The sequence below is a fragment of the Oncorhynchus clarkii genome, chromosome 32 (genome assembly GCF_045791955.1).
Source record: "Oncorhynchus clarkii lewisi isolate Uvic-CL-2024 chromosome 32, UVic_Ocla_1.0, whole genome shotgun sequence".
In the NCBI taxonomy this organism is placed as follows: Eukaryota; Metazoa; Chordata; class Actinopteri; order Salmoniformes; family Salmonidae; genus Oncorhynchus; species Oncorhynchus clarkii.
This window is the reverse complement of record NC_092178.1, coordinates 35,665,755-35,679,150: the sequence shown is the minus strand read 5'-3', so window position 1 is coordinate 35,679,150 and position 13,396 is coordinate 35,665,755. Positions and strand designations below refer to the sequence as shown.

Sequence of the window (13,396 nt, the reverse complement as noted above, 5' to 3'; positions counted from 1 at the left end):
CAGCGACAAGAATATCCTGCTGTGACAGATTGATGGAGTGGGACCTTGCACTGCGTAGTCTAACACAACAAAAGGCCGGCCCTGTCGTGCCTCAATTTACCTCACACTGGGAGATGGCAGGATGCATTAGAGAGGTGGGAGAGGTCGGTGTCAAAGGGGAACCTTCTGACTCACAGTCCGTCACAGGGAGGACACATTTCACAATCAACGGCGTGGTCGAAGTCTACCAGAGACTGGGGACTCCCTGCTATAGGAGCGGCACCATTGAACAACTTTCAGCCTGGCTCTGAAAATATTATTTATGTCCCAATATTTATTTACAGACAAATATTTTGTGGTTCAGTGGGGACTCGTGTTCAGTGGGGGGTTCATGTGAAAAGAACAGCAGGGCTGGGGTGTTTGCATAAATCAGCACCCTTGCCAAATGAGCCCAAATGGACCCAGAGAGGCCGAGACGCAGAGCTAAAAGGACTCTCATGAACCTACATGGACGCAAGAAGACCCGAGAGGCCCCTCAAAGACCCCTGAGGATTGAAAAGGTCCCTTATGCATTTCTATGTGGACCCTGAAGGCACCCCATGGAGTCAAATGGACACACGTGGACACAAACACAAGAAAGGGTACCAAAATGGACAGACTCAATTGAATTTGAACGGATGTTAAAAGTAAGGAAATTGACTCAAACCCACAAACAAAGATCTGAGTGAAAGACAAGCAAACCCAAATAGGGTCAATATAAGTCTGGGATAAGTCCATGATGGACGGTGCCATTACACACCTCATGGATATTCTCTCTATCTCCTCCAGAGTATCTTTGCAGCGTCAGGTGTCACATCAAGACAAATGATTATGCTTAAAACATGAGTAAAGTTCAATCCTAAAAAGCTTTAATAGAAGCCATCTGATGATTTACTCTCAGCGTAAATGCCATTTTGAAGCAATATGCATAGAGCTCTGAGCTAAATGCAGGGAATTAAAATAAGATCCTACTCCCTCCAGACATGGCAATCCCGGCTTTAAAAATGATTGATGCCTTTCATTAGGTGGGATAATAGAACACTGTGAAAGAAAATCATATTTAGCAGGCCAGAGATTTTTAAGTGTGTTCCAACACTGAGGTCAATTACCATTAATAACGGTCCTTGGCTCATAGCACTATAATAAGGTTTCGGTAATAATCACGACCCAAACCTGAGCTCAGTGGCATCTGGCCTCATCAAAGATGATTGAACAAGTAAAAAAGTTGAAAAGGCATTGAAAATGTAAATAAGTATATTTAAGTACGTTTCTGGATAAACTTCAGTAACAATGTTTATGGCATTTTAGAATCTGAACTCCCCTTTTTAAACTGTTCCACATAGTAAGTGTCAATGATGATTTGAATCCGAGCATTAAAAGAAAATTCTAGGGCTCAGTTTTCAAAACAGAACCTAATTCGAGTAGACGCCATCCAATGGCACAAAAAGCTGACCCTCCCCGAACAAAAACACAAATCCGTTTGGTAAACAAACAAATCCTCCCCGAAAATTCTCCCTTCTAACTGAGCTTCATCGCATCTAGATCAAGACACTGTTGGGGAACGGGAGTGTTGCAACAGGCAATCAGTTGAGATCTACCTACCCATTTGCCTCCACTGGACAGGACCTCCCCTAGGAACCATTATAGGTTGAATTATTTGTCAGGGGTGAATCGGGTGACCCCAGTGCCTGGTTGGCCCTCATCGCCACCGTGGAGGAGGAACGGACAAACCACAGAGCCAGGACAACAATGTTCCATTTCATTCTCCTCTCGCTAAAGCAGCCACCAATCCCGGCGGAAGGCTGGATGCCCCTGTGACCCCAGAAACACCCTGAGCTGACAGGGAGATAACATGTCTGACTATATGACAAAGTGGAACATGGCAGACTACTTGCCAGGTCAGTTAGTGATTTATTTTTCAGTTAGTGACATGTTTTTCAGGTAGCGACTTGTTTTAGCTACCTAATAAACCCTAATGACATATTTGGGTCACAACATGGCACGTCACAGTGATTGGTTGATATGAGCCAATCAGTCGAGAGCTTTAATGACACTCAAAGGACCTCCTGCCATAAAGTGTTCCTACTGTCAGAGCTATGAAAAGAGGCCGCTGGTGATCCATTTGGCATGGAACATTAAAGCTATGAAGTACAACAGCATGATTAATACAAAGCACGCATTAACCATGTCATGCACATATCCACTCACCATGGCTCAGATATCCATTCATGCCTGCTCATTTCCTGTTGGATGGGTGAACAGCCACAGGATACGGTGTGGCGTCTAGGCCCTTTCAGCAGGAAGTAGCGAACATGAACAGAGTGCAAGGTTTCTCTCTACACAACTCCACCAATCCCAGAACACACTTTTACTTGAAATTTCCTGTGACTGAATGTGACGGAGGGCAGACTTGGATTGAAGTGGGGGTAATGAGTTGACTGCATTGACTAAACCTGAGGATCGTGTTGCTGACGGGGTCAAACGGTGGGCCGAAGGGAAATCCCTGCTCCTCCTAATTATCGCCACGGGGAGACACAAAGGAAGAAGATAGGTGATTACTCAAAACGGTGTCTGTTTGACATTTCACTCAAGCGGCAACCACAGCCTAGGCTGTTACGGTGCAGTGTGATAAGCCATTACCGTAAAGAGAGCACCACGCTGAGTAACAAGCGTGACGGGTGCTTCTTGGAAAAGGATGACCCCTGTGGCTTTCTCCCTCAAGCAGAGTTTAAGGGACTAGGCATCCCTCTGCCTCCCTGTATGGAACCATGTTTATGGTATTGGCATCCTGATAGGACTGTACAGTCTGGACAAAACATGTATTGTTCTATCGCAATCCAATTTCCCCTTGGGGAGGCCAAAACAGTTTCCAAATCACTGTTTCCTTTTCATATTTTTATTTTTACATTCTTATCTTGCACGTGTAGTAACAAATAAAGGAGTAAAGGGGGTGGTAGCCGGCAATCTCAATACATTTCTCGCATCAATTGCCTCAAATTTGGTATAGAAGCTACCTGGTTGTACTGGGGTGTACGGGGAGGGTCAGGTCCTAGGCTATTACTGCAAGATGGATGCACATGCTGATGCATTATCCTTTACAGCAGTGTCTCAGGCTGAAGTTGTCCAGAGACTGTCTGAACGAAACCGCTCCCAAGCTACAGGCCCTCGGCAATATCCCTGACAGGTTTTAAAGAGATGGTGCTGAGCTCATTGACCCCCTCTGTCACCCATTTAATCAACATCTCTGAGCAGGGTAGAGATCCCATGGATTTGAAACATGCTAAGAGTGACCCCTTTCCACAAGAAGGGCAGCAAAACAGACAAGGGCATCTACAGACCTGTATCTATTTTGACTGTGCTGTCTTATGAACAGAGGAATATACTAGCAATACCTTTTTTTTATATATACAAACCACAGTCTGGTTTTAGAAGGTCCCACTCCACTGACACACGCGTATTGCTCTTAACGGACTTTATCAGGAAAGAAGTTGACAAGGGACATTTCTGGGGAATGATTATGCTGGATCTGCAGAAGGCGTTGGACACGGCTGATCATGGTATCATGCTCTACAAGTTAAAATGGTGGATGTGGTGGACGTTAATGGAAAACATTCTAGGCCGAAGTTGATTAGCTGTGGGGTCCTGCAGGGGAGCACCCATGGCCCACTTGTCTTCCTATGAAATTATGAAATGAAATGAACATGCTCTCGTCATTTGTTTTTGTATGCGGATGACTCTTCTCTACTGGTGTCCCATAAGAACAAATTCTCAGTAGAAGAGATCCTTTGTGCAGAGATATCCAATATCAGTAAATGGCTTTCAGATAACAAACCTTCTCTGCATCTTGCAAAAACAGAATCCATCTTATTTGGTTCCAGAGTAAAGCTTGCAAGGTCCCCTGGTTTTAGTGTCAAAGTGGACAACTCAGTGGTTACACTATGAAACTCTGTCAGCTACCTTGGTTGTGAATTGGATAGCCACCTGACTGGTGAGACTATGGCCCTAAAGGTTTTAACAAAGATAAACCAAAAAATATCTTGATATTGACACCCGAAAGACTCTGGCAGGTGCACTAGTTCAGTGTTGGTTGTGCGTGCACATCATGGTTCACCAGCATCCCTAAACATGAATACGCTACAGACCAGCCAAAACAAGCCGGTGAGAGTTGTACTTAAACTCCCCCTCGTACTCATCTGGAGGTTGAGAATTTTAATCAGCTTGGCTGACTATCTGTAGAGAACAGGATCATGTTAATTCAACACGGTCTGGTCCATAGAATTATTACTGACTCAAATTATGTAACTTTTTTCAGTAATGTCTAACAATACAACACCAGAACCAGAGACTGATATTGCCTGTTTTAAATTTAAGAGTCTATCTGGTAAGAACACCTTTTTATATACCGGCGCGTTCGAGTGGAACAAACTACCGCAGCAACTCAACACCATGCCGACCATAACTTTATTTAAAAATAATGTCAAAATCTGGCTAACGATCGAGCAGTATAAAACATGACCTTCTTCATATCTGTATGTAACGCTCTAGGCCAGAGGTACTCTTACCCTACGAGGTCCGGAGCCTGCTGGTTTTCTGTTTCTACCTGATAACTAACTGCACCTACCTCAGTCCCTGATTAGAGGGGAACAATGAATAAACGCAGTGGAACTGGCCTCGAGGTCCAGAGTTGAGTTTGAGGGCAATGTTGTCCTGTCCTTTATTTTATTATGTTTTATCAAATTGTATTAGTCACATGCGCCGAATACAACAGGTATATATATAGACCTTACAGTGAAATGCTTACTTACGAGCCCCTAACCAACAGTGCAGTGTTGGGGGCACGTAAAACGTCTGCCATCTTCTCCCGGCGCCATGTTATATATGTAACCAAAGTATACCTAGTACTTTGTGTCGTTTTTTTTGTGTTATCCACATGTGGGGTTGCATTGTGTTTTAAATTGTCAAATACATCTATCTACACCGCATATGCATGCGTTTCACTGTTGTCTTCAGGGTCGAGCCCCCAACTAGGGATCTTCTTGAAAGAGAATACAGCATGATGTCTGGCAACACTAGACCTTTAGCTCCTTACCTCCGTCTTTGTTGCAGAGGCTGATGAGGTTATGCACGGTGTCCATCATCTCCTGCTGCAGCCTCTGCATGGCGGTGCTGTTGCCCGTGGCCCTGGTCAGCTGGGTCTCCAGCTCACGGATCACTCCACTCTGCTTCGCCACCAGGGCCTGCAGGCTGCCCTTCTCCTCCCGCAGCATCTCCAACTCCTCCTGGTGACGAGACTCCATCTCCTGCATCTTCTGCTCCAGGAACCTTGGGTGTCAGAAAGTTAGTTATGCAAATAGCTTTAGTTTATAGAGAACTGTAATCTAAAGCTATAACTAACTTTTCTTTATCGGATTAGTCCCCTATTCGTAATCTGGTGCTTACATGGTTGTATGGAATTTACATAATAGTTCCCAAATAAATCCTGGTATTTCTTTGTGATTGTCAAAAACAGTGGAATTCCATCACTTTCTATGTTATGTTCCACATGCCTCCTTTTGACAGATCAAGCAAGTGAATTGTCATTCTAAATCTGCTGCAGCATATCCCCTTCTCTCTACCCCAAAACATGTTCTGAACTGTAACTAGGGTAACATGTGGAATGGGAACCCAACTTTACATAAGTATTCAGACCCTTTACTAGGAGACTCATAATTAAGCTCAGGTGCATCCTGTTTCCATTGATCATCCTTGAGATGTTTCTACAACTTGATTGGAGTCCACCTGTGGTAAATTCATTTCATTGGACATGATTTGGAAAGGCACACACCTGTCTATGTAAGATCCCACATTTGACAATACATTTCAGAGCAAAAACCAAGCCATGAAGTCGAAGGAATTGTCCGTAGAGCTCCGAGACAAGATTCTGTCGAGGCACAGAGCTGGGCCGCTCGGCCAAACTGAGCAATCGGGGGAGAAGGGCTTTGGTCAGGGAGGTGACCAAGAACCCGATGGTCACTCTGACAGAGCTCCAGAGTTCCTCTGTCGAAGATAGAAGGACCTACCAGAAGGACAACCATCTCTGCAGCATTCCACCAATCAGGCCTTTATGGTAGAGTGGCCTGACGGAAGCCCCTCCTCAGTAAAAGGCACATGACAGCCCGCTTGGAGTTTGCCAAAAGGCACCTAAAGGACTCTCAGACCATGAGAAACAAGATTCTCTGGTCTGATGAAACCAAGATTGAACTCTTTGGCATAAATGCCAAGTTTCACGTCTGGAGGAAACCTGACACCGCTCATCACCTGGCCCTTTACCATCCCTACGGTGAAGCATGGTGGTGGCAGCATCATGCTGTGGGGATGTTTTTCAGCTGCAGGGACAGGCAGATTGTCAGGATCAAGGGAAAGATGAACGGAGCAAAGTACTGTGAGATCCTTGATGAAAACTTGCTCCAGAGCGCTCAGGACCTCAGACTGTGGTAAAAGTTTACCTTCCAACAGGACAACGGCCCTAAGCACACAGCCAAGACAACACAGGAGTGGCTTCGGGACAGCCAGAGACCGGACTTGAACCCGATCTAATATCTCTGGAGAGACCTGAAAATAGTTGTGCAGCGACTCTCCACATCAAACCTGACAGAGCTTGAGAGGTTCTGCAGAGAAGAATGGGAGAAACTCCTCAAATACAGGTGTGCCAAGCTTGTAGCGTCATACCCAAAAAGACTAGAGGCGGTATCGCTCCCAAAGGTGCTTCAACAAAGTACTGAGTAAAGGGTCTGATTACTTATGTAAATGTGATATTTCATATATATATATATTTTTTTATACATTTGCAAACATTTAAAAAAAAACAGTTTTTGCTTTGTCATTATGGGGTACTGTGTGTAGATTGATGAGGGGGGAAAACAATTTAATCCATTTTAGAACAAGGCTGTAACGTAACAAAATGTGGGAAAAGTGAAGGAGTCTGAATACTTTCCGAATGCATTGTATATATATTACGCCCAGACTGTAATAGAAGTACAAATGTTTATGTCAGTGGATTCAGTTACCATGAGTTGCACTCGGACAATAAACATACATACATTTCATCACACACTTTGTAGATTAACGTAAACCTTAACTGTGTCCAATGGTCTTCCATTTTATAATTATTATAATATAGTCTTACGTGGAATTGATTAACAGATTCAGAACTAAATGAAAAATAAATGGGCGGTGATTTCATAATTGCACAAGCGTTTGCAAATTTCTCTCAGTAAAGGAATCCCTGTCTATGAACTTTGAGTGCAGCTCTCAAACATTGGGATCAGTTGAGGTCGCTTTTTTTTCAGAAAGCATATTAACGAAAGAATTCAGTACAGCTGTGTTACTGTATTTACAGTGAGCACTGGGGACGGGAGGGAGCTTTTAAATGGACAGTGAGAGACAGTCCCACTGGACCAATCAACAAACAGGACTCTGAAAAGTCATCCAAAAGCCACATTCGATTGCTCCCATTGCAACATCATTCAACTTTCAAGCAAAAGATGATGTAGGAAAATATAGCCTCATGCACTTCATACATCAGGGGATGGGGTGTCTTATTGCACATTTAGCCGATCTGTGTATGACTGAGTCTCCGGACAAAGGGCATGATGTCTTTAAACGCGTCACATTGTGTTGGATGGCGTGTGAGTTTACCCGTTCTTGTCGTGGAGCTTGCTGATCTCATTGGTCTGCACCATGAGCTGCTTCTCCAGCTTGTTGGTGGACAGGGAGTTCTCAAGCAGCTGAATCTCTAGTCTGGAGGTTTGATTCAGAACCTGTCCCAAGACAGAAATAGGTTAGTGGTATCCGGCCTCACAGAGGTGTTCGTGCGAAACTAAATGTAGGTACGCTATAAATCATCATGTCCTCTTTAGGAAGAGGTAATAAAGTATAGGTTTTGCATAAAGAGCGGTTGTTCTTCTGACACATGGTAATACTCAGTTGCATATATATGAAGGGAGTGATTTCCCTTAGTGCACCTTTCTTTTTTTTTTGCACATCAGCAAAAATCCACCCCCACAAGTGCTGCTCTTGTTCTCTTCCTTCTAAAGCCACCCCAGATATCAAGAGACGTTGAAAACCTAAACATACATACAGTATGCTTACTGTATCACATAAAGAGAGCGTAGCTATTTATATGTCATCCATATTTTCTTTGGCCAGTTCCCCCCCCCGTTGCCTTTTTGGGGTGGTTTAATGTGGAATAGCTGAGTCAATGGTGCGTGAGATGGATCCCAGTGGGAGTGCGATAAGGTTGGGGGGGGGGGGGGGGGGATATATTACCTGCGTCTCCACGTCCGTTAGCTTGCGCGTCTGCTCGGCCGTCTTGGATAGGAGGTTGGTGCCCATCTCCAACATGGCGGCCGTGTGGTTGTGAACGGCACTCTGCTGCAGCTGGGCCATCTCGGTCTTCATGCTCTCTTTTATGTAGTTCTCAATCTGAAACACCCAACGTATAGAGATCATTTATGAGAGGATGGATGAGACACAGCGCATGAAACAGACTATAACAGATGGCCAGTGACTGGGGTCTGTTGAAAAAAACACAAGCAGCAGAGGATTAACGGACGCCGACAAATCATACAGACACCGCAAATTAGAGATACGGTTGAAAACAGTGACAATTGAGACACAATGGTACGACACTTGAACAAGGGAGTTGTTCGACGTGGACACACTCAAGGCGTGAAAACAGGTAACACTCATAAGAAATGCCGCAATCAGCATTCAATTACTTTATAGTCGAAAGACAAGAACATCCGTGACAAATGGATACCCATTTGATCAAGATAAAAAAAAGTCATACGTTCTGTTATCATTGTAATATTCCCTCAGGCTTTCTTATCAGCATCTCTATGTCATACAGTAGATCAACTGAGTTGATTGTGTCTTTCCACCTCATAATGTGAAAAAAAAAAACACCAGTGAAGAATGAGCTTCAGAATATAGGTGGATCCAGATGTAGGTCATTAGCTACGGAAGGAAGAGACAGAGATGGCCCGATACTCACTGGTGCTTATCTTGAAAGCACTCTTTCATCCCTTATCTCGAAAAGTGAACGGATGACAAGGCCGAGGCAGTGCCTGAATAGGTTGTTCACGCAAACGAACCATCCGCATCAGTTCATGCACACGCTGTGATGTTCTGCCCGTCACATGTATCATCTATTCAAACAGCAATCTGACAGTAGCCCTTCTGAGCTCACTCTCTTACTAGGGCATTTTCAGGAACGCATCAACCAGTACCAAACATTAGTGTTGAATGCCCTTAGTCAGCAACTGTCCCTGGCGCGCAGGCACCTTGTTGAAGGAATAGAACAGCACACGCGGAGACGCCACCAGTCAAGCTCCACTACTCAGTGGACTGTGAAGGAAAACATTTTGCTGTGAGATGCTTCTGGAAACCATTTGTGACGTCACTCCATTTTTCCATCCCCCTGAAAGTACAGATCGCTCGTAATTGTCGCATTAGCAATGATACCCTATGACAACATGGTTGAAGGAGCCTTACACGTGGGGCCCCCGGGGACCTGGCTTGCACTATGACTGAGTGACTCACAGTCCGATCATAGATAGCACAGGCACTGGGACAGGCGAGTCTTTCATGCTCATGCCAGGACCTTATGTTGAATTTCAATGGAAGAATGATGGGGTTGTTGTTTATCATGCCCATTATAGCTAGTGTACGAGTGTTAGTTTAAACTTGAAAGACTCTGGAAGTTTGAACTTTAAAGACTGTAAAGTCTTAAAGTAGTAATCAGCGGTTGCTACATTCTGAACTCTTTAATGATATGTACCCATTCATTCTTGAAGATTATTGTCACGTTCGTTGGAATAAATATCGGACCAAGGCGCAGAGGATGTTGAGTTCCACATTATTTATTCGAAAGTGAAACTAAGCAAAGACAAAAAACAAATGTACAATAAACTAACAATGGACATCGACTACAGAGATGCTACGTGCACTAACTCAAAACAATATCCCATAAACACAGGTGGGAAAAACAGCTACTTAAATATGATCTCCAATTAGAGACAACGATTACCAGCTGCCTCTAATTGGGAATCATACACAATCACCAACATAGAAAAACAAACCTAGAACCCCACATAGAAATAATAAACTAGACTAACCCCCCCCCCAGTCACGCCTTGACCTACTCTACCACAGAAAACAAGGACTCTCTATGGTCAGGACGTGATAATTATAACTTGTAAAATGCCCCATCAGAACCGGAAAGCTTGTTTTACGCCAATGTTTGTCAACAAAGTAAATGTAAATGTAAACAGCTTTCAGATACAATGGAGCTCCTTTGGTGGTGAAGTGCAGCAGACTGATATAAGTGTCGCCTCCCACAAAACCTCCAAACTCCCTTCTGGGAGTTTTGGAAGGAACACGAAGAGTCTGGCACCCACGCGGTTAGGAAACACGAATATCAGAACGGATTGAACTGGCTTATAAACAGTCTGAATCGATAACCTCAGGCTCAGTTGCTCAACTTAAGAGTTCAAGTATTTACCTTTGGAGACCTCTGCATTTAATGGTGATACACTGTGGTACTATCCAATGCTTCAATGCTGCTCGTACTCTTTATATCAGTGTGCCAATCCGTTAATACCAGCCTGTGTAAATGTTGCCTGATAGGCTTTGCTTGCAGCCAGCGTAAGTCACCTTGGAAGGACCACGTTGGAAGTGACACCGGCGGCCCTTCAGAAACCTAAAACTCAAGAGCCCCGTCGCTCACGGCCAGTCTCCCAGGGAATGTGCTCGACTCACGAATCAATCTGGCGAGGGTCATAAACGGAAAGTACCAAGGAGAAACAAGATTACACAAACACGCCCCCATCATGTAAAAAAAAAAAAATACCACTTAGGAAGCAGTAAAATATATGTGGGTGTCAAGTTATTTGGCTGTTCTTCACCCAACGCAAACTGACCAAACTTTTCCAGGCAGTGAACAGCACAGGATTAGAAAGCAGGATAAAGTAAATAGTATCTTTTATTGCCAGTGGTGGAAAGTGAGTAGAGAGGTACACACTTGTCGGGAATTGGGAAAGCGATGATGAAATAACTAAAAGTACATGATATGTATGCGGAGCTGGCCAAATACCAAAGTCTGATTCTCCTTGACATCTGACCAGACAAGAAACACAAGTTAGCCTACGAAATGCACTCAAATTCAGCTATGTAATTCAAATAGAAACTACTCAAAGAAACCCACCGTGCTCCATCTAAATGCAACATGCAAATATCTGTTGGCCAATGAATCACTCTGATTCTTTAATAAGAAATTCACATTTGATAGAGAGGAATCTGGGCTATTATCCGAGTCAGGGGAACCATGTTTGGGACCAGTACAACTTGGCTTAGCAGCAGCCGGAGCTCTTGGTTAAACTCCACACACAGCCCACCAGCTGGGGGTCAGTCCAAATAAGTTGAGGTCAGCCATAACTATGGTGTCAGGTTTAACCTCTTACCTAGACTGTGTATCATTATCAGAGCCACTGAGCATGAAGGTGATAGGGGTTGTGTGACTGATTTACGCATTGCTTATTGCTTACACATGCTATATTACGGTAACATGTTATAAATGTTAATGCGTCTATAATAAGGCAAAACAGAGCAGATTTACAAGCCTGTTTTCTTTATTTTGCTGTGTACAATGTTTTGTTCCCCTGCAGACCAGTTTGAGCAATATATCATCGCAAGTTCTTGCCTCGATAGGGTTATCAAAAACCCATTCATCGTCGTGTCCGAATCGAAACAATCTGAAGCTTTGTCAAGTTCCTACAGCATCTACCTTTTGCTGTCTTTAACTATGTTTACTCTACAAGAAGTTTCATTTTTTTGTGTGTGTGTCCTTGTCAAGAACACTGTCACTTCATAATCAACATGAAACGCAAACATTTGACAGTTTGACACCGGAGAGAAATTTAAATGTAACACCACTTCCCATGAAAAATAACGACACGCCATATATTAAACTCTCTTTTTTCCCCCCGTGGATTTTCGAGGTGACGAAGTAAGATGTATTCTTTGTGACATTCCAGAAGGTGCAATAACAATAGCCTTGCTCTGAGAACCACTAAATCTTGCCCTCTTTTTACATAATCACCGTGAGCTAAGTGAGAGCCACATAAACAGAACTTTATGTTTCCCAAACTGCTACTTTACAAAAAAAGGCATAAAGGTTTAAGGAGTTCTGGTCTGGAGGGCCTTGGGTACGTCTAGACCGCCCGTAGCTTCACTAACAACACTGCCTGACACGCTGACCCCCCTCGCCACGGCATCCAAGGCTCCTTTGCGGCATTAAGTGGGTCGCAAAAGCCACTGTAGCTGCGTGTACAGGCCTGCCTTAGTCATTTAGCAGCTTTATGAGCTGTGGGAAATGAGTTGCGGCTCCCAGTTAATGATAAAACAATCTGTTTTCAGCTGTGTGGAACAAAATGAAGACGGTGCGAAAGCAAGGAACATGAGGCTCAGACCAGAGGGACAGTTTATCATTGAAAAAGGGCAAACATTTAGGAAACGATCCACTGTACTGGTTGTGTTGTGAAGTAGATCACTATTCTTTAGCAAGACAATACAAGACTATACAAAAAAAATATACAAAAGATAATCCATGGCTGTACGTGACCAAAAATAAAGTCCTTGATATCGTAGCAGAGGCTAAGCTGTTCCTAGAAGCAAAATAACCTGATACTTACATCATTGTAACGGATTGCTAAAATGTTTACCATTTTCCTGACAGTTGACATTTGTAGGCTTTCTAGCCAAGAGGAGGGATGGACATGGTTAGACTTGAGAGCTTGTTTTCTAAACAGCCGTGGTGCTGGGAGCCACTGCAGGCAGCGCTACAAGACAGACAGTAGGCCTGGACTGTTTTAATGCTTCGTGCTCTGTTGTAGCCTAGCTTATCTCTGGCTCTGTGGTGGTCTGGGGGAGTCTCTCCCACTGACGGGGCCCAACCATCGGAAAAGCCTTTATGGATATGGGAACGGAGCTGTTACTGTCGATTAGCACCTCACTCTATAACACAGGGCACCTTGAGACCGATGCCAGCAAATGTGCTAACGCCTTCTTATCGCCAAAACAGCAGTCGAATTAAATATTATTTGTCACATGCGCTGGTAAAATAGTAACACAAAGAGGAATAAAATAAAATGCACAAGAATGGAACTAGGGAGTACCAGATCAATGTGCTAAGGTACGAGGTACAGTATTTGAGGTAGATATGTACATGAAGGCAGGGTAAAGTGACTAGGCATCAGGATAGATAATAATAAGGTATTTGAGGTAGATATGTACATAAAGGCAGGGTAAAGTGACTAGGCATCAGGATAGATACTAATAA

The 13,396-nt window shown here is 43.8% G+C and overlaps 1 protein-coding gene across 3 annotated transcripts in view; it reads right to left on the bottom strand.

The window, feature by feature from the left end:
* The window catches only part of LOC139391651 (angiopoietin-1-like), a 60,875-nt gene that overhangs the window by 25,508 nt on the left and 21,971 nt on the right, over positions 1-13,396 (bottom strand). For 2 of the 3 annotated variants that reach the window (XM_071139050.1, XM_071139051.1), the window contains exons 2-4: positions 8,326-8,481; positions 7,696-7,817; positions 5,108-5,340 (exon numbers count right to left, since the gene is read on the bottom strand). In XM_071139050.1, coding sequence (XP_070995151.1) covers positions 5,108-5,340; positions 7,696-7,817; positions 8,326-8,481 — 511 coding nt within the window. Of the gene's footprint in view, positions 1-5,107; positions 5,341-7,695; positions 7,818-8,325; positions 8,482-10,561; positions 10,693-13,396 lie in introns of those variants that run through there. The other variant, XM_071139052.1, reaches the window with a different exon arrangement.